The sequence below is a fragment of the Propithecus coquereli genome, unplaced genomic scaffold, assembly GCF_000956105.1.
Source record: "Propithecus coquereli isolate 6110/MARCELLA unplaced genomic scaffold, Pcoq_1.0 Scaffold821, whole genome shotgun sequence".
Taxonomy (NCBI): domain Eukaryota; kingdom Metazoa; phylum Chordata; class Mammalia; order Primates; family Indriidae; genus Propithecus; species Propithecus coquereli.
The window spans coordinates 139,984-159,060 of record NW_012154408.1 but is presented as its reverse complement, the minus strand read 5'-3'; the positions used below and the strand labels follow the sequence as shown (position 1 = coordinate 159,060).

Here is a 19,077-nt window from a genome sequence, read left to right as displayed (position 1 = left end):
TACATCCCAAGTTACAGTTTTAAAGGAAAAAATGTTCACGTGCTGGTAAAGAGGTAATTCTGACCCCTAATATTTGACAAAAATATTAACGTGTGGGAGGAGAGGGGCTGACAGTGCACACTGCCCATGGCCGAAAGGCAGCTCCTTGGGGCTGGAGCAGTTTCCCTGCCCACCCCATCCTCCACGACGCTCGAAAAGCCACCTTCCACTGGCAGCTGCCACAGAGTACACGAGCCATTTCCACCAACAGGGAGGGAGGGGAGAACTGCGGAAATGACCCCGCCACCAGTGCTTGTGGGGCGCGTCCTGTATATACCTGACGCTGTTACCAGCAAACGTTCCCCATGGCGTCAGTCGCTCTGTGCTGCGTTGGAAGGGCCTGGCAGGGAAGGAGTCCACCAGACGCCACGTCTCTCTCTTCAGCAAAATGAAAACGGGAAAGAGTAAGTAGGAAATCAAATGATGGCACTGAAGGATCTGTGCCCTTTTTAATAAAGAACTTTTTAAAAACAAGAATTGTTTTGCAAACCAGCACTGAGCTGGTCAAACCGCCTCTGGTCTACCCTGCTGAGTGTGTCAGAAATCGCAACCCCGTGTCTGTGACCGGGCTGTGGTGGGTGCAGGAACCCCCTCACCCAGCCTGTGCTGAGCGTGTGTCCCAAGAGAGTCTGCGCGCTGACCAGCCTACAATGTCACACAACACAGAGGCTAATGAGTTAGAGGCTACTGTCTTTGTTGTGTTTCATAAAGTGGGAAATTAAATACTGTGGTTAAATCATAACATTAATGGAAACTTCTTTTGGTATGCTTTTAAATTAAACTTTTATATATCTTCCAAGTCTTCAGGAAGCTAAAGGCAACATAAATATCATCATTCACCATGAAAAGATATTTTTTCAATAACTTAGGAAGGATTCTATAAAAGTACAAGTATTTTTGAGGCTTACCATAAACCTAATTCATAAACTAAACTGAAATGAACTCAGATTAATTGAGACCTGGAAACAAGCAAAGGTGATCTGTGTCAGGAAGGTGACTTTCAAACCGTGTCACACTACATTTATGACTCTGGTCTGTGAACTGAAGCAAAGAGAAGAGCATCATTCAGCTACACGAAACTGTGAAGTGTTTTCATCCTCTGTAAACGTGGTGCTGGTAGTGTCTTGTCGAGTGTGAATTCTCTCATACAAAAGTTATAAATATTCTCTATTCAGAAGTCTGGTCCACACGACACCCAGAGGCGACATTCTGAAGTGCGTGGCCACGAGGACACCCGCACGGGACGCCCAGGGGTGTGAGGGCCAAGTCTGCAGGTGCGGGTGCTGCTCACAGCAAGTCCATCTTGGGTCTGTAGTGCAGCAGGAGAGGCGCCTTCTGGAAGACACAGAACACAGGGCACTCCTAGCAGGGCGGACAAGAGCAGCTCAGCAGGGGAGGTGAGGCCTGAAGAAACGTGCGTGGACACAGCCCCACGAGCAGGGTCTGGTCCTGAGTGACGTGGAGTTGGGCCAGAAAGAGGCTGGAGGAATGAGCCCCAGCTGGGCCTGGCCCCGCCAGCCTCCACGCCCCTCCCCGCCTCCCTCCAACCTCCAGTCCAGCCCCAGGTCAGCCCAGGCAGCCCTAGGACAGGGCTCCACACCTGCTTCCTGCTTCAGAAAGAGGTACCCAGAGGCTCCAGGGCCCCCTCTGCCTGCAGCGGCCGACCTCCCAGACCAGGGTCAGGTGAGGGAGTCCACCTGGGCCCAGAAGGCTCTGGCCTGGGGACTGCACCTGACTCTGGGGTCGATAATTTCAGAAAGACTGAAAGTGCACTTCACAGCGATCTATGCTAAATCATCTAAGTTCTCAAGAGAAAAGGTTAAGCACAAACGAGTAACTGCCATTTGTAACAGATTCTGAAAATTAAATAAAACTATTAGAAAGTGACAAGTCTCACCTTGAATCTCCACCTTGTGACAACCACAAATTTGAGTGTGTGGTCCTTGCCCAGGATCTCCTCATTGCATAAAATGTCCAGCTGGCGGGAGAAGAAGCTTCGATTAGAGGATCGAGGATGCGCCAGCACACACAGCCTCAGGCCTACACGCAGGATGCGCCTGGCTGAAAGGATAAAACCTCTGCGCATCTTTGAAACGTGACCCCGCCATCGTGTGCGAATGAACGTGCACAGAGGCGAGGTTTGGTTCACTTATTCGTTTATCCCTGCCTCGTACCAAAAAGGAAATCTGGTGCAACACATCAGCGACAGGGGCCAGCAATGCTCCTGTTCAGACCAAGTGCTCCTCCCAGGGGCACAGCGGGTCCCTCGGGTTCGGAGCACCAGACAGCCCCAGAGATACTGGCCCGGCTGCTTGCACGTGTTAAGAAATGAGGCTGCATATGGCTTGTCCAAGCCCACGCTCCCTGCTTCTCTGAGACACCAGGGAGGCCAGGGTGGCCTCTCCCTCCCTCCCCCGAGGCCCCTGCACTTCCAATCTGGCTACACCCTTGCCACTGTCCTGGTCCCCGTCCACCACACTGATGCACTAAGGAACAGGGAGAGGCAGTTGGCACGGGAGTCACCAGCCCCAAGGGCCTCCAGGATTGTTAAGGGTTCAGGCAGCTCTTGAACCCTTCTTGGCACCCTCGTCAATAGGACAGCGCCTGCACAGGGGCACCAGGAGGCCACAGGACAGACACGTCCGCCCACCCCACACTGGGGGGTCCAGCCCATGCCGGGTCCAGCTCACTCCACCAGGCCAGCCCCAGACTGCTCATCCAGGGAGCACCAGTCCCTGCCAGGCCCCACCTCTGGGCCAAGCCATCCCTCTCACACTCTCACAACAGTGGGAAAAGGAACTGGCTCCCGCTTTTTTTTTTTAATTAAATAGATTTTTACTTTTTTAGAGCAGTTTTAGCTTCACAGCAAAATTGAAACGGAGGCCAGAGTGCCCCAGTACCTCTGCCCACACACACGTGAGCCTCCCCACTCTCAACATCCCCCCAAGAGTGGTCTTTGGTCGCCATCGATGAACACACATGGGCCAGGCCACCATCACCCAGAGTCCAGAGCTGACACAGGCCTCAGTCTTGGGGCTGCACAGTCTGTGGGTTTGGACGAAGGTCTGATGACATGCGTCTATGGTTACAGCATCAAACAGAGCAGTGTCACTGCTCATCCCACCCTCCCCCGACCTCTGGCAACCACTGATCTTTTACTGTCTCCATGGTTTTGCCTTTTCCAGAATGTCACGTAGTTGGAATCACAGTCTGCAGCCTTTTCAGATCGGCTTCTTTCACTTAGCAATGTGCAATCAAGCTTCCTTCATGTCTTTGTGTGGCTTCATGGCTCATTTCTTCTTAGTGTTGATAACACTGCATCGTCTGGATGTGCCAGAGTTTGTTCATCCATTGCCTACCGAAGGACGTCTTGTTGCTTCCAGATTTTGGCGATTATGAATAAATCAGCTATAAATATCCATGTGCAGGTTTCTGCGTGGACCTAAGTTTTCAGTTCATTTGGTAAATACCAAGGAGTGTGACTGCTGGCTTTTGTGGTAAGACTGTTCGTTTTCTAAGAAACCACCAAACTGTCTCCCAAAGTGGCTGCGTCATCCTGTGTTCCCACCAGACCGGCAGGCGTTCCCGCTGCTTCCCACCCCCATGAGCGTGTGGTGCTGTTGGTGTTCTGGATTTTGGCCGTTCTCACAGGTGTGCAGTGGTATCTCATTTTAATTTGTGCCTCCCTGAGGACGTATGATGCTGACCCACACTGTCCTTCAAACTCCTTCGGGGATGGGGAGGAGCATCCCCCACCTTCGGGAAGGGCCAGGCACGGGCCAACCCAGGCCGGCTCTGAGAGCATCTCGTGGGTGCTCTAATGAGGCACGAATCTGATGAAAGTGGGGGTGGGGGGTTAGCACTGGAGACGGCCTCACGGGCCACCTCTGAACCTGGCCCGTGCCGCCGCCGTCAGTATTCCCCACCAGCGGCTCCTAGTCCACACTGCCCATCCGCACACACACTGTGTGCATCCCCACCAGAGGCCAGTGGTCCCCATCTCGAGGTTGGTGTCCTCGTCCTATGAGTCCCAGAGACTCTCAGTCCTCAGCGCTCAGATCCTGCCACCCTGTGGCTGCGCAGCACGTGTAAAGGCCCTCAGGGCGTCCCAGGGACCCCTCGGGGCTCTGAGCTGCAGGTTGAAACCCACCGTGATGCAAGCAGGGGCTCCAGGGGCTGATCGCCACCTACTGTGGGAAAACCTCACATCCTTCCTTCTGGTGGTTCCCAGGGAGGAAAGGGCCTCACCCTGGACTACCAACCTCTCCTTGGGCCACCCCCAGGTGTATTTCATGCCCCTGCTTCCAAATGAGCTTGAGCACCTCTGCCCTCCTAGGAAAATCAAAGTACCTCTCACCCCTCTGCCCCCAGACACTGTCCTCTAAACTTAGCAGAAAGCCTTCTTCTGTTTTCTTCTCTCCTGTCTCCTCACATCCTGACTCGGTTTCTCTGAGGGCTCTGGGCAGCCCTCGTGGAGACTCTGGCTCCCCGGTCCTCAGCTCACCTCTCCAATACCAGCCTGTCCCCAAAGATGCCACCCCTGTGCTCAGGCCCCCGCAGTCATTCCTGACCCCTTCCTGCCCTCTGCAGCCCCACCGAGTCCACCAGCAACTTCTTTTGGCTTTCTCTGTAGTAGTGTCCTGGGGCTGTCGTGGGAACTGCCAACGCTGGGGCTATAATCCATAGACATTCATTGTGTGGAGCCCAGAAGCCTGAAATCCAGTCGTTGCCAGGGCCATGCTCTCTCTCCAGCTCTAGGGGAGTGTCATAGTCTGTTCAGTGCTGCTGTAACAGAACACATAGGCTGGGTAATTTATAAAGAATGGAAATCGATTTCCTCACAGTTCCGGAGGCTGGGAAGTCCGAGACAAGGTGCTGGCTGTGGTGAGGGCCTCCTGCTGCGTCCTCACGTCGAGGAAAGAGAGAACCCACTCCCACAGCGCCTTTCACGGCAGCATGACTCCATTCACGGGGTGGAGCCCTCACGACCCACACACCTTCCAAGGGAGCTGCACTAGGGATCGAGGTTCCAGCACACGAATTTTGGAGGATCCTTCCTGTCTCTTCAGCTCCAGGAGGACTGGAGGCTCCTTCTTTCTGCCATTTCCCTCCAGCCTCTGACTCTGTGACTCAGTTGCCACAAGTCTCCCTCTGCCTCATACCTGTAAGGACTTGTCATTGGATTTAGGGTCCTCCCAGATAATCCAGGATCATTTCAGCTCACGATCCTTAACTTAATTCCATCTGCAATGATCTTTTTTCCATGTAAGATCCCATTCGTAGGCTCCATGGGTCAGGATGTGAGCTCATCTCTTTGGGGCCACCACTGCGCCCACTTGCTCCAGAACACGTCTCAAGTCCGTCCACTTCTCCACCTTGCCTGGCTCCACCAAGGCCAGTCTCTCCTGCTTCCACATCTGCACCCCACAACCCATTCCGCACAGTGCACCTCAAACCTGTGCCCGCTTACCGCCCCACGTCTCTCTAACCTGTGCAGAGCTGGATCCTGTGATGGTCTGCACCCTCCACCCAGTGTCCCTGCCCTGGGGATGTTCACCTGTACTCGCATGCTGCAGCCCCCAGCCCCCCTCCCACCAGCAGGCCACCGGGTTTCACTACTCTCAGTATTTATCACAACTTGGAAGTGCCCCTTCTGTCCATCCATCCATCCATCCATCCATCCATCCATCTATTCACCTGTCCATCCCTCAGCCCACCGACCACCCACCCATTTGCAGAAGTGCAGAAGAGAAGAATCCCTCCTGAGGAGGAAAGTCCCCAGCCTGCCATAACGCAGTCCCCCCACTCTCCACCTGCAGGGGGCTGCAGGCGCCTGGTCCCAAGCCTCTAACAACCCTCACTGTTTCCTACCACGCTATCTGGCAGGGTAGGCAAAACAAATTAAGTTTTTTTCTGATTAAAATCTCTGGAGTTGGGCCGGGTGTGGTGGCTCACACCTGTAATCCTAGCACTCTGAGAGGCCGAGACGGGTGGATTGTTTGAGCTCAGGAGTTCGAAACCAGCCTGAGCAAGAGCGAGACCCCGTTTCTACTAAAAATAGAAAGAAATTAATCGGACAACTAAAAATATATAGAAAAAAATTAGCCGGGCATGGTGGCTCATGCCTGTAGTCCCAGCTACTCGGGAGTCTGAGGCAGAAGGATCACTTGAGCCCAGGAGTGTGAGGTTGCTGTGAGCTAGGCTGATGCCACGGCACTCTAGCCTGGGCAACACAGTGAGACTCTGTCTCAAAAAAAAAAAAAAAAAAAAAAATCTCTGAAGTTGTTAAGAAAAAACAAACCCAAGAATTTTAGAAGTATCACTTTTACAAAGAAGACATGACTTGTTATAGTTCCTACTTATGGATCAACTATTACCTCGTTGAAAGATGAAAGGTTGAGTTTCTTGGCGATGAATTTCTTCAGATGTAAGACCGTGGCCTGGGCGGAGCAGCGGATCCATTTCCGTTTCAGCCCCCGCAGTTTGCTGCTGTTGCACTCCAGACAGATGCTCACCTTTGAGAGGGAGGACACATGGACGCGTCAGGACGGATCTGACTGCACTGTTCCTAGGAGGCTGTCTTAGAAACCTACTAATTCCTAAATCTAAGACTGCTGACCTTTTTGAAATCAGAAATCTGCTTTGAAATCGGAAATACTGCAGAAAAATAATTTTATTTTAATCATTTTACACACATTGTCTTAAAATGTTTACAGTTTGCTTGACATTTTCTGAAATATAATCTAACCCTGTTAATTCTATCTTATTAACGTAATACCTTAAAGTAAATCCCAGAGTCATTTCTCCATCGCAGGCCTGAGTTCTTGGTCTGAGTTAAACCTGTCCTGAGAGTTTCTACCCAGTGGGGTGCAGAGCAGTCACCCTCACGTCTCTGGCACGATGTGCAGAGACGCAGAGCAAACAGTGGCAGCGACACTGATCCCACCCGGTGCATCCAGGAAGGTTTTATGAGGGAAGGCGTGCTGTGCTTGGCTTTGAAGAGGACAGCAGATGCACCAGAGAAGAAAAGAGCATTCTTGGCAGGTCTGAAAGTTCATGGCTGCCATCCAGATGCAGCAGCCACGGGGTGAAAACACAGGTGAGCCCCGGGTGCCCAGGAGATAAACAGCTGAAAGTGACCGCAGAATCACAATGGCGCGGTGCCAGCAGACACAAAGGGGAATCTGCTAAGGGGGACAACCCCCCATCCCAGGCCCCAGGGACCCCAGGTGAGGAAGTAAACGTCCCCAGCAAACGTCCTTCAGTAGTGGCCACAACAAATGGCACAATCAGGCCCCTAAAAATCCAGATAAAAGGGCTAACAAAGGAATTGACTGAAATCTATCTAAAATTTCAGAAGATACAAAAGAAAGGTTAAAAACGTGAGACATCATGAGTAAAGAACAGACAGGTATTGAAGATAAGGAGATGTAACTTTTAAAAATCAAAACATTCACCGAGATGAAAAACTCAGTGGATGGCTGAGCCACAGATTAGTCTCAGCTAGAGACAGAGTCACTTTCTAAAAATTCATTTGAAGGAATTACCGATAAGAAGTAAAGAGACAAGGACAGCAATTAATGTAACAGCACAATGAAAAGTTAAGAGAAAGGAAGACAGAGGGAAGAGTGGGGGCACCAGAGGGAAATGACAGACAACCTGGGAAAGGCAAACTTTAAGAAACAATGAAAGATGTAAATCTTCAGATTCAGGAAGCGAAACAATCCAAAACAAAAGAAATAAAAGATACAGACCCAGATACTTGCAACTGCCATCAAAGGCCCCCCAGGAGCAACTGCAACTGACCCAGAAAACAAAGAGCCCCCACGGTACGGACAGGACAAAGAGCTAACAGGGCCATTTTGAGCCAACTGTGAAGAGACCAGCAAGTAGCCCAGGAGGACAAGCCCTGGGTGCAGAGGAGGCCCCAGGGTGTGAGTCCTTGGGGAGCAGGGTGGGGCCTGGGGTGCGGCTGGGCACAGACTGGAGGTTAACTTTGGACTTTTTAAAAATGTAAATATTCATTTAAACATCTTGTAACCACAAAATAACAGAAGTAGAACTTAACAACTTAACAGTAGAAGCGAAAAAGGGATTAAAGAAAACTCACTAACCCAACAGAAGCCAGAAGGGGGAAGTTCGAAAGCAGAGGCCAAGCCAACTCGCGGGAACCTTGCAAACGTAAAACTACTTGCCGGTTAAAGATTTTCTAATTTGATTTTTAAAAAAATCTAGCTCTGTGCTGTAAAAAGTGTCACATTTAAGGAGGATATTTTAAAAAGGGAAATACCTGGTAATATTAACCCAAAGAAGCTAGATTACTATTAGATAAATCAGACTTTAAGAAATAAAGCTTATTGAGAAAAAAATCCCCTAAGGAAGAGAGACATTTCTAGACCTGAATGCACCTAGTGACACTCACACTGACTGGACACGAACACACAACCACTGAAGGGGCTTCTCTTTCCCAGCAAGGGAGAGCGGGTCCCACCCTCTGTAGGCAGACACCCTCTCGGGCTCGCAGAAGTGGGGTCGGCTGGACCCCAAGTGATGGGGTCACAGGTGCTATGTGGACTGTAGTGCAGCCAGCTAGTAAGCAGCCCCAGTCTGCACCGTGCACGAAGCTCTGCAGGCACAGCCGGGAGAGATCCCAGTGCCCCAGGAAGGTGTGGGGGCCTGAGGGCACCAGTGTGGAAACTGCAGGCTCTGCTACGCACAGGACAGAAGAGTAGAGTTCTCTTTTTGTGTTAAGGAAAGGTGGAAGAAAGCAAGCATTTATTTTTGCTCAGATTTGCATAAATTCAGGAAGTAGCAGGAGGTGATTCTCCACATGGGGCCAGGGCCAGTAACAGGAATGAGAATGGAATTTAAACCTTTTATATGATATTAATCTTTGGACTATGGAAATGTATTGCCTACTTAAATACTCTAAATTACAAACATGCTTGTGATTTTTTAACAGTTTTATTGAGGTATAATTTACACACACTTCTTTTAAGTATCCAATTCAATAACTTTCAGCAAATTTACAGAGCTGTCATTTCCAACAACTCTGGCTCTCTGCCATGGACCCCACTGCTTCCCGCCCCTGGCAATCACTGCTCTTCCTTTGTGGTTTTAACTTGCATTTCCTAATGCCTAGTGATGAGAGCATCTTTTCATGTGATTATTAACCAAACTCACAACTCATGGCCTGAGCATCCCGGGCACCCCGAGCACCCCGGCCTCCTGAAGTGCCGGGATCAGGAGCATGAGCCCAGCCTTCGAGCCGTCTGTACGTCCTCTCTGGGGAAGTGTTGACTTGCATCTCTTACTTAGCTGTTGGGGTTGTTCACCTTCTTATTGGGTGATAAGAATGATATACTCTGGATATGAATCTTTTATCAGAGATATGACTTGCAAATATTTTCTCCCAGTCTGCAGATTATCTTTTCATTTTCCTCATAATGTCTTTTGAAGAGCAGCAGTTCTTAGTTTGATTAAGTCAATTCATTATTCTTCTTCCATGGATTATGCTCTTAGTGTTGAACTGATAAGGAAAACCCCCATCTGTTACTTGGCACATTAGCCACCTGAGACCCCCACCCTGCATCAGCATAATACTAACCTATTACTTGGCCCATCAACTAATTTATTACCTGGTGCATTGGCATAACACTAACTCTATTATCTGACATGTCAACTAACCTATTACCTGGCGGGCATTAACCACCTGACACCCTACCCCCCAGGCCACCACAACTTAATAAAAGTGGGAAAAATCGGCTAGATGGGTTCAGAATTTGGCGGCGAGGCCCCTGAGCCTGCCGGAGAATAAACTTTGATTCTCCGACTCTCCGTGTGCCGCTCGGTTTGTCCTCGGGACCACTTGCTGTAACATTTTGGTTCCCTGACTGGGAAAACCGACCACACTGGCCCCTTGAAGCCACCAGTTCGGGGACAGGTGCAGCGACCGGTGGGACCTTGGCGACAGAAGCGAACCGGTGCCAATTGCCATTTTGTGGAATATCTTCGTTCCTCAGGAGCTTCAGCCGGCTGCGGGGTCCCGAACTCGCACGGATACACCAGAGGGATGGACAAGTCAAATTAGGTCTGGAGGCATCAGATCAGGTAACGTCCCGGGACCGCCCGAGTCAGGCCCGTCAGATCACGGAAGAGGAGCTTGATCACCTCCTGAGTGCAGGGAGTTCCCAGGGCGGGAACGTGTATCCTCTGCCTGTCTGAATGCATGAGTGAAGAGTGACTGTGGTTTCACCCCTACAGCTACGGAACTTGAGGGGGTCCTCACCTGCGGTTCTGCGGCGGCGTCATACGGCATAACGGTGATTCACTCCCCTAAAGGGAGTGACCAGGCCTGGGGTTTATACGGGCACACCTTCGCTAAGACATGCCTAAGTTCCCGCGAGAGATGCAGCCAGGGGGACACCTGAAACACCCCCCCTTTGTCTGTTAAGCTGCGACACTGTTCAAGGGTCCAGGATGGGTAGCGTAGAATCTCAGCCTACAGTTCTTAAATGCATGTTAAAGAACTTTAAGAAGGATTTCACGGGAGATTATGGCGTCACACTGAGTCCCAGGAGAATTAGGGCCTTCTGTGAACACGAATGGCAACAGGAACCTCAGACCTCCCCACTGTGTGAGCAGTTTGGAGAATTGTGACCAGGATTGTGGCCACCCCGACCAATTCCCTTAGATAGATTCATTGCTAGAGATTGCTCAGACCATGCCCCCTTGGGTCCAGTTCTGTGCTAATAAGGGACAGAGCAGGATTTTTGTGGCCCAAGGACCAGAGACTCCAAACTGTCCAAACCCATCTATCAGGAAGCCCCTGAAGAGGATCCACCATTACCTGTCGCTCCATAAATTAATATAACTATATTAGAGACAGAAATGGTCTCAGGAGTTTTGCAGGGCTTCTCCCTGAAGGAATATGTGAACGTGTTAGTTTGCATATCAAAAGCAGCTTCGCCTCAGGAGGGCATCTCAAAGGTCAGTGGCAGCTACTTTCCAAGGTGACTGCTGCAGGTCTCAACCCCTTGGTTCTTGCCTGCTTTGCAGGACAAAGCAAGGTCTGCATGGAACCATGGGATGAGAGTTGATCCGAGAGTGTCCGCCCAGAGACAGATACCTGCGGCTAAAAACAATTAGCCCAAGGGACGGTTCCTGCTTGACTTCTGATGACCTGTCTCTATCTGCAATAACTAGATAAAGAAATATGGAGCCACTATATCTCTGTTTAACCCTTCTGTTAAGTGATAATTTTATCTTAGAACTTAGAAGTTTGTCCTTGAAAGATTTTGTAACCAGAGTTGGTTAAGGAATTTACAGAAGCCTTTTGAAAGACTTTTAACCCAAAACGAACTACCTGTTATTATGTAAATCTGTTACCCCTGGCAACTGATCTCTGTACCTATAAATGCCCATGTGAAACTTTATTCTGGGCCTTATGATTGACAGGGATATCGTAGTGACCCCTGAGTACCCCGCTTTGCCTTTTATCTTTATAAATCTATAAAACTATACCTTCGTCTCTGTGTATTCTTTTATTTCTGTTATTTTCCATTTTCTATTATTTTCTTATCCTTTGTGATGACCCCTAAGTAACGGACCCGGTTTTTTTCCTGGGAGCGTAGCTAACTCCCCGCAATTACCCTCCTACAACCCTACCGTGACACCTCCTGAAGTACCCTTGAAACCACCAGACACCCTGCCACTGTCAGTCTCCCCGCCACCAGGTCCCGACAAGAGGCACTTGGAAGGTAGCGGGAAGCTCTCCTGCACGGGGTCCAGGAGGGAGCCATAAAACCAACCATCATGAACAAAGTTGCTCTGATCACCCAGAAGCCAGAGGAATCACCTAGCAAATTCTACGAACGCCTCTGTGAGGCCTACCAAGTCACACACCCTTTGACCCAGAGGCGGCCGAAAATCAGCGGATGGTGAATGCCGCATTTGTTGGGCAGTTCTATGCTCACGTCTGATGGAAACTCCAGAAACTTGACAGGTTTGCAGGAATGAACATCACGCAGCTGATGGAAGTGGCCCAGAAGGTCTATGTTAATGGAGACCAGGCTGCCCAGAGGGAGAATGACAAGAGAATGAAGCAGAAAGCTGCTCTCCTGGCCGCTGCCCTCGGAAAACTTGACCCAGCCAAGAAACCTGGCCTGCCACGGAAAGGAGGACCCAGGAGATGAGACGAGGGACCCTGAAGCCTGACCAGCATGCCTATTGTAAGGAGTCTGGTCACTGGAAGCATGAATTCCCCAACAAAAGAAACCACCCACCGTCAAACAGGAACCTGCTCAGGGGCTTCCAGCAGGAGCCGGAGACCCAGGACCTCATCTGTCTCACTGGGGTCGACTCAGAATAGGACCAACCGGGTTCCCTAACTCTTGGCCCCTGAGAGTCTACAGTTGTAATGGAAGTGGGGGGCCAACCAATAACGTTCATGGCGGACACTGGGGCAGAACACTGGGTGGTAACAACCCCAGTGGCTCCACTTACGAAGCGGGAAACCACTACTGTGGGAGCCACTGGAGCTCGACTAGCTCGACCCTTCTGCCAATCTTGAATATGCCAGATGGGGGGCCACCAGATAAGACATGAATTCCTATACATACCAGACTGCCCCATTCCCCTCCTAGGTCGAGATCTCCTGAGCAAACTGGAAGCCCAGATCACCTTCCACTCAGAAGGGACCATGAGCTTCACGCTCGGTGCTCCAGAGACTCTCATAATGGCGGTCACCCTGCCCAGGAATCAGAATGGAAGCTATACGACGAGGCCAAAGAGAAAAAGAACCTGCCTGACTTCTGGCAGGATTTTCCGTTGGTCTGGGCAGAGGACAACCCCCCCCACCCCGGTCTTGCACACCAACATGCACCCCTGGTGATCGAGATGAAACCGGGAGCCCAACCGACCAGGAAACGACAGTACCCCATCCCCAAGGAGGCTCAAGAGGGAATTCAGGAACACATCGATACGCTTAAGCGGGAGGGGGTTTTGGTGGAGTGTCAATCCCTGTGGAACACTCCCCTCCTGCCAGTCAAAAAGCCCAACAGAGGTGGATACCGGCCTGTCCAAGACCTGCGACTGATTAACGAGGCTACAGTGACTCTCCACCCAGTGGTATCGAATCCATAAACCCTCCTGGGCCTCATTCCTCCTGACGCTGCCTGGTTCTCCTGCCTGGACTTAAAGGATGCTTTCTTCTGCATGTGGCTTCCTCCGAAGAGCCAGCCCCTGTTCGCCTTCGAGTGGGAGGATCCTCAGACTAGAAGGAAAACCCAGCTGATCTGGACACGACTACCACAGGGATTGAAAAATTCACCAACTCTATTTGGGGAGGCTCTGGCCACTGACCTCGTCTCCTTTCCGCGAGAAGAAACCCGCTGCACACTTCTACAGTATGTCGATGACCTCCTTCTAGCAAGCCCAACCAGAGGAGGCTGCCACCGTGGAACCTGGTGCCTGCTCCACTTGCTCACTGACAAGGGATACAAAGTCTCCTGGAAAAAGGCACAGATATGCAGGCAACAGCTGAAGTACCTCAGTTTCCACATCACTCAGGGGCACCGGACACTGAGACATGAGCGGAAGCACACCATCTGTACAATTCCCAGGCTGACCAGTCGGAGACAACTCAAAGAATTCCTTGGCGCGGCCGGATTCTGCCGCATCTGGATCCCAAGTTTCTCCCTAAAGGCCAAGCCTTTGTACAAGGCCCTATGCGGGCCTGAAAACAAAGAATTGGAATGGCCGGGAGTCAGGAAAGGGCTTTCCAGGCAATAAAGACTTACTAAAAAGAGACCCCGCACTAGGGGTACCAGACCTCACCAAAGACTTTAACCTGTTTGTACACGAGAAGAAATAAGTGGCTCTGGGAATTTTGACTCAAACTGTGGGCCCGTGGCAGAGACCGGTGGCTTACTTATCAAAACAATTGGATATAGTAGCGGCAGGATGGCTGCCTTGCCTCTGCGCACTGGTGGCCACCGTCCTGCCAGTCAAGGAAGTAGACAAACTCACACTGGGACAGAACCTCCGTGTGCGAGTTCCTCATACAGTAATATCTCTAATGAACACCTCAGGGCACCAGTGGCTCTCAAGCAACCAGTTAGTATGATACCAAGGACTGCTATGCGAAAATCCATGGGTCACCCTGGAGACTGTGCGAACCTTGAATTCTGCTACCCTCCTACCCACCGAGCCAGGGTCCCCGGATCATGAACGCACCAAGGCGGTAGTGGAGGTCTATGGCAGCCAGCCAGATCTGAAAGATAGTCCTCTACCAGCATCGGACTTAGAACTCTACACGGATGGCAGTAGTTTTATCTAGAATGGTAAACGACGGTGGGCTTTGCAGTCACCATAGTCGATGAGGTCATCATGTCAGCTCCTTTGCCCCAAGGGTGGTAGGCACAAAGGGTGGAGCTATGGGCCCTCATCCAAGTCCTCAGGCATGCCTGGGGTAAGAAGGCAAACATATACACAGACTCTAAATATGCCTTTGCCACGACACATATCCACGGGGCAACATACGAGAGAGGGGATTGCCGACTGCAGGTGGAAAGGAGATCAAAATAGGGATGAAATCCTCCAACTGCTGGAGGCAGTTTGGGAGCCAAAAGAAATTACAGTCATCCACTGTCGAGGGCACAGATCCAACTGTCATCGGCAATCGCCTGGCAGACCAAGCAGCCAGAAATGCAGCCACCCGAGAATGTTCAGAGGACAACACTCCAACCCAATGCCAAATCTTGTTGGCACCTGAGTGGCCCGAAGAACCAAAATATACCCCAGAAGAGAACCAGTGGGCAGAGCAAAAGAAGGCCAAGAAGGACTCAGACGGCTGGTGGCACCTATGGAACCATAACATCTTTATCCCCAATAAATTAGCATACTCCATTGTCTACCGACATCACAACCTGACTCACTTAGGGAAAACAGCCCTCATGCAGCTACTCACCCGGTACTACTATATCGCCAAACTTCCGTCTATCACTGCAGCAGTCAGCGCCTGCTGTCAGAGCTGTGCTAAAAACAATGCAGCGGTGAGGCCTAGACCCGCCCCAGGAATTCAGTATACCGGAACCTCTCCGTTCCAGGATGTGGAAGTTGATTTCATAGAAGTAAAACCATGTCGGGGCTATAAATACCTGCTGGTAGTGATATGCACCTTCTCAGGCTGAGTTGAGGCAGTCCCTACCTGGACCGAAAAGGCTAGGGAAGTGGCAAAGCTTCTACTGTAGTGGAAAATTCCACTGCCAGGGCTCTAACCCATTGTCTTCCCTAAGCAGCTATAAACCACTTGCAATAACTCCAGCTAAGGTGAGATAAGACAGAAAGACATTCCATAGGAATTCTGTACCTGGAACTAAGGTTGCTCTGGACCTTGCCCCCACTAAAAAATGACCTCATTGTAACTATGCTCCACTTCCTTACTCATTAACTATGCCCCAAGCAAAATGTATAAAATACTGCTACGTTCTTTATTTGGGGCTCAGAATTTGGGAGGAAAAATCCCCCTCTGAGTCCACCGGCGTATATAAACCTGTTTTGCCATATTTCTATGTGCATCTTGGTCTATTCCCGGTCAATTCTGCTCTAACACTACTGAGAGAAATCACCCCCAGGTACGGTCTGCCACTCTCCTTTGGCAGTGACAACGGACCAAGCTTCACTGCAGAGGTCATGCAAACCCTCACCAAGGCACTAGGAATCAAATGGAAACTACGTACAGCCTATAGGCCACAAAGCTCAGGGAAAGTAGAGTGCATGAACCGGACCCTCAAGACCACTCTAGCGAAGCTATGTCAGGAAACACTATTACCCTGGGTAGACACGCTAAGCCTAGCCCTGTTCAGAGTCAGGTGTACACAGGGGCCCACGGGATATTTGCCCTTTGAAATCCTGTTCGGTAGACCTCCCCCACTCATCAAGTGATTAAGGGGAGACATTAGACAACTAGGGGAATTGAACATAAACACACACCTCCAAGCCTTAGCCAAAACTATGCGCCATATCCACCACACCGTCCTAGGAAAAAACCCCTATCGTCCTGGGTCTCCCTGTCCACCCCCGCCAACCTGGGGATCTAGTCTGGGTAAAGGACTGGAAAAGAACACCCCTAGAGCTCACCTGGAAGGGTCCCCATACTGTGATATTAGTTACTCCCACTGCTGTTAAAGTTGCAGGTAACACTCCGTGGATCCATCACTCCCGGGTGAAAAAGGCTGAACCAGACAACGGAACTGATCTCTGGACTGCACATCAGGACCAGCAGAACCCACTAAAGATCCAGCTTAACCGTCTCCCAATGAGAACAGCCACACCCACGACTGAACAGGAGTAAATGGGACCACTGGCCCTGGCCCTCATTGGGGTTGTAGTGACTTTACTGGGGATTGGACTCTCCGTGGTAGCTCCGGGAGACTGGACTGGTCTGCAGAGGGCGTCTCTAACTGTGGTATTTTGGCTCATTATAGGATGTCTACTCCTGCCTCAGTCCCTACCCTCCTCCTGGTTGGGGCACTCGCCCTAACAACTATGGCAGGGAAACCCTGCCCTGAGGCTTGTTATGCTAGGACTTGGATTCCCTCCACTAATGGGATTACTCGAGGCTTCTGGACCATGGGAGGTTTCACAGTCCGCACCTACATGCCAAAGACATGTCATAGTCAGGCTGAGGTATGCCACAGCGGGGGAAAGAAATACTGGACTGGAACCATTATAGGTAATATTCGAACCTATATAGCCCCAGGGGGCAAGCCAGCTTGTTGGACTTACTATACCCACTGGGAAATGATGTCCTATAGTAGACATATAAGGGCATCAAAGGGGGGAATGACAAGGAAAACCCCCATCTGTTACTTGGCACATCAACCACCTGAGATCCCCACCCTCACAGAAGACCCACATCAGCATAATACTAACCTATCACCTGGCCCATTAACTAATCTATTACCTGGCACATCAGCATAACGCTAAATCTATTATCTGACATATCAACTAACCTATTACCTGGTGGGCATTAACCACCTGACACCCTACCCCCCAGACCAACAACTTAATAAAAGTGGGAAAAACTGGGTAGACGGGGCTCAGAATTTGGTGGCGAGGCCCCTTTGAGCCCGCCGGCGAATAAACTTTGATTCTCTGACTTTCCACGTGCTGCTTGGGACCACTTACTATAACACTTGCTGTAACAGAATATGAGAATTCTCGGCCCGACCCAAGGTCCTAGAGTCATCTTTTTGCATGTAGATATCTAACTGACCCAGCACCATTTGTTGAAAACACCATTCTTTCCCCAGTGAATGAGCCTTGGCGCCTTTGCTGAAAAACAACTGACCATAAATCTAAAGGTTTATTGCTAGATTTTAGAACTTGTTCCATTGATTTATGAGTCTGTCTTCATGCCTGTAACATAATGTCTTAATTACTGTTGTCATATAGTATGTTTTGATGTTTAGAATTTTCAATATGTACTTTTAAAAATAACCCATGGGTAACTCAACAAGAACAATCCAATTCAAAAATGGGCAAAAGCAGCCCGGGCAACAGTGAGACCCCATCTCTACAAAAAATAAAAATTGGCTGGCCAAGGTGGTGTGCATCTATAGTCCCAGCTACTTGGGAGGCTGAGGTGGGAGGATTGCTTGAGTCCAAGAGTTTGAGGTTGCAGTGAGCTCTGAGGATGCCACTGCACTCTAGCCCAATAAACAGAGTGAGACCCTGTCTCCAAAAAAAAAAAAAAAGGCAAAAGACTTTAGCTATTTCTCTAAGAAAATACAAAAATGGCCAATAAGCACGTGAAAAGCTGCTCAGCATTACTAGTTATTAGGGAAATGTAAATCAACAGCACAGTAAGATATCACCTCATACCCACTAGGATGGCTACTACCAAAGAACCCAGAAAAAGTGTTGATAAGGGGAGAAACTGGAACCACTGTGTGCTGTTGGTGGAATATATAATAAAATGGAGCAGCTGCTGCGGAAAACAGTGTAGTGGTTCTTCAGAAAGTTAAAAATAGAATTACCACATGAAACAGCAATTCCACTTCTGAGTATACACACAAAAGAATGGAAAATAGAGTCTTAAAGAGAGATTTGTATGCCCATGTACAGCAACATTATCCACGATAGCTAACACATGGAGGCAGCCCAAGTGCCCACCGGCAGAGGAGTGGACACACGAATCGTGGTCCCTCCACGCAAGGGGCATCACTCAGCCTTAGAAAGGAATGAAGCTCAGACGCTGGCTACGATGAACCTCAAAAACACGATGCTCAGCAAAAGAGCCAGACACCAAAGGCCACATCTGGTGTGATTCTGTTTAGTTGAAATGTCCGGAACAGGCACATCCATAGACGGAGGCCAGGCCGGTGGGGCGGGGCTGGGGAGGGGCGGCAGTGGGACGGGTCTCCTTCTGAGGTGACGAAAATGTTTTGGAACTAGAGAGAGGCGGTTGTACAACGCCAGGAATGCACTTGATGCCCCTGAACGGCACATTTGAAAATGGTTAAACTGGCAAATTTTATGTGTATTTTAACCTGGTTTAGAAAATTGGAAAAAAAATAACCCGTAGGTCAAAAAAGAAATCATAATGAAAATTCACAATTATTTAGGACCAAACTGTATATCTGGAAACCATCTGAATGCTCAACTCAAGAGTTTAGGAAACAAACAAAAGGGTGACCTAAAAAGAGCAGAGGCAAGGGAAGAAGGGACCGAGTCTCGCAGACAGCATGAGAAGACAGAGGCACAGGTGGTCATGACGGAGAAAAAACACAAGAATTCCACGAACTGCTTTTCTGCCAAAAAAGTTGACAATTTAAGTCCAAGTAGAAAATCTCCTAGAAAAATATAACTGACCAAAATGAACTAAAAAAGAAACAGAAAATTTGAGTACGATTAAAATCATTAAAGAAATTTAATTTGTAGTTAAAAATCATCTACTCACCCCTCCTCAAACTAGCCAAGATCTGTTGGTTTCATAGACAGTTTACTAAACATTCAATAAACTGATAATCCGAA

At 49.7% G+C, this 19,077-nt stretch overlaps 1 protein-coding gene across 2 annotated transcripts in view; it reads right to left on the bottom strand.

Moving 5' to 3' along the window:
* Positions 1-561: 561 nt before the first annotated feature.
* PCGF3 (polycomb group ring finger 3) overlaps positions 562-19,077 on the bottom strand; it is a 59,638-nt gene continuing 41,122 nt past the window's right edge. For both annotated transcript variants that reach the window (XM_012663695.1, XM_012663696.1), the window contains 3 exons: positions 6,417-6,554; positions 1,937-2,017; positions 562-1,374 (listed from right to left, as the gene is read on the bottom strand). In XM_012663695.1, the coding sequence (XP_012519149.1) occupies positions 1,327-1,374; positions 1,937-2,017; positions 6,417-6,554 (267 nt within the window). In that variant the 3' untranslated portion in view covers positions 562-1,326. The remainder of the gene's footprint in view (positions 1,375-1,936; positions 2,018-6,416; positions 6,555-19,077) is intronic.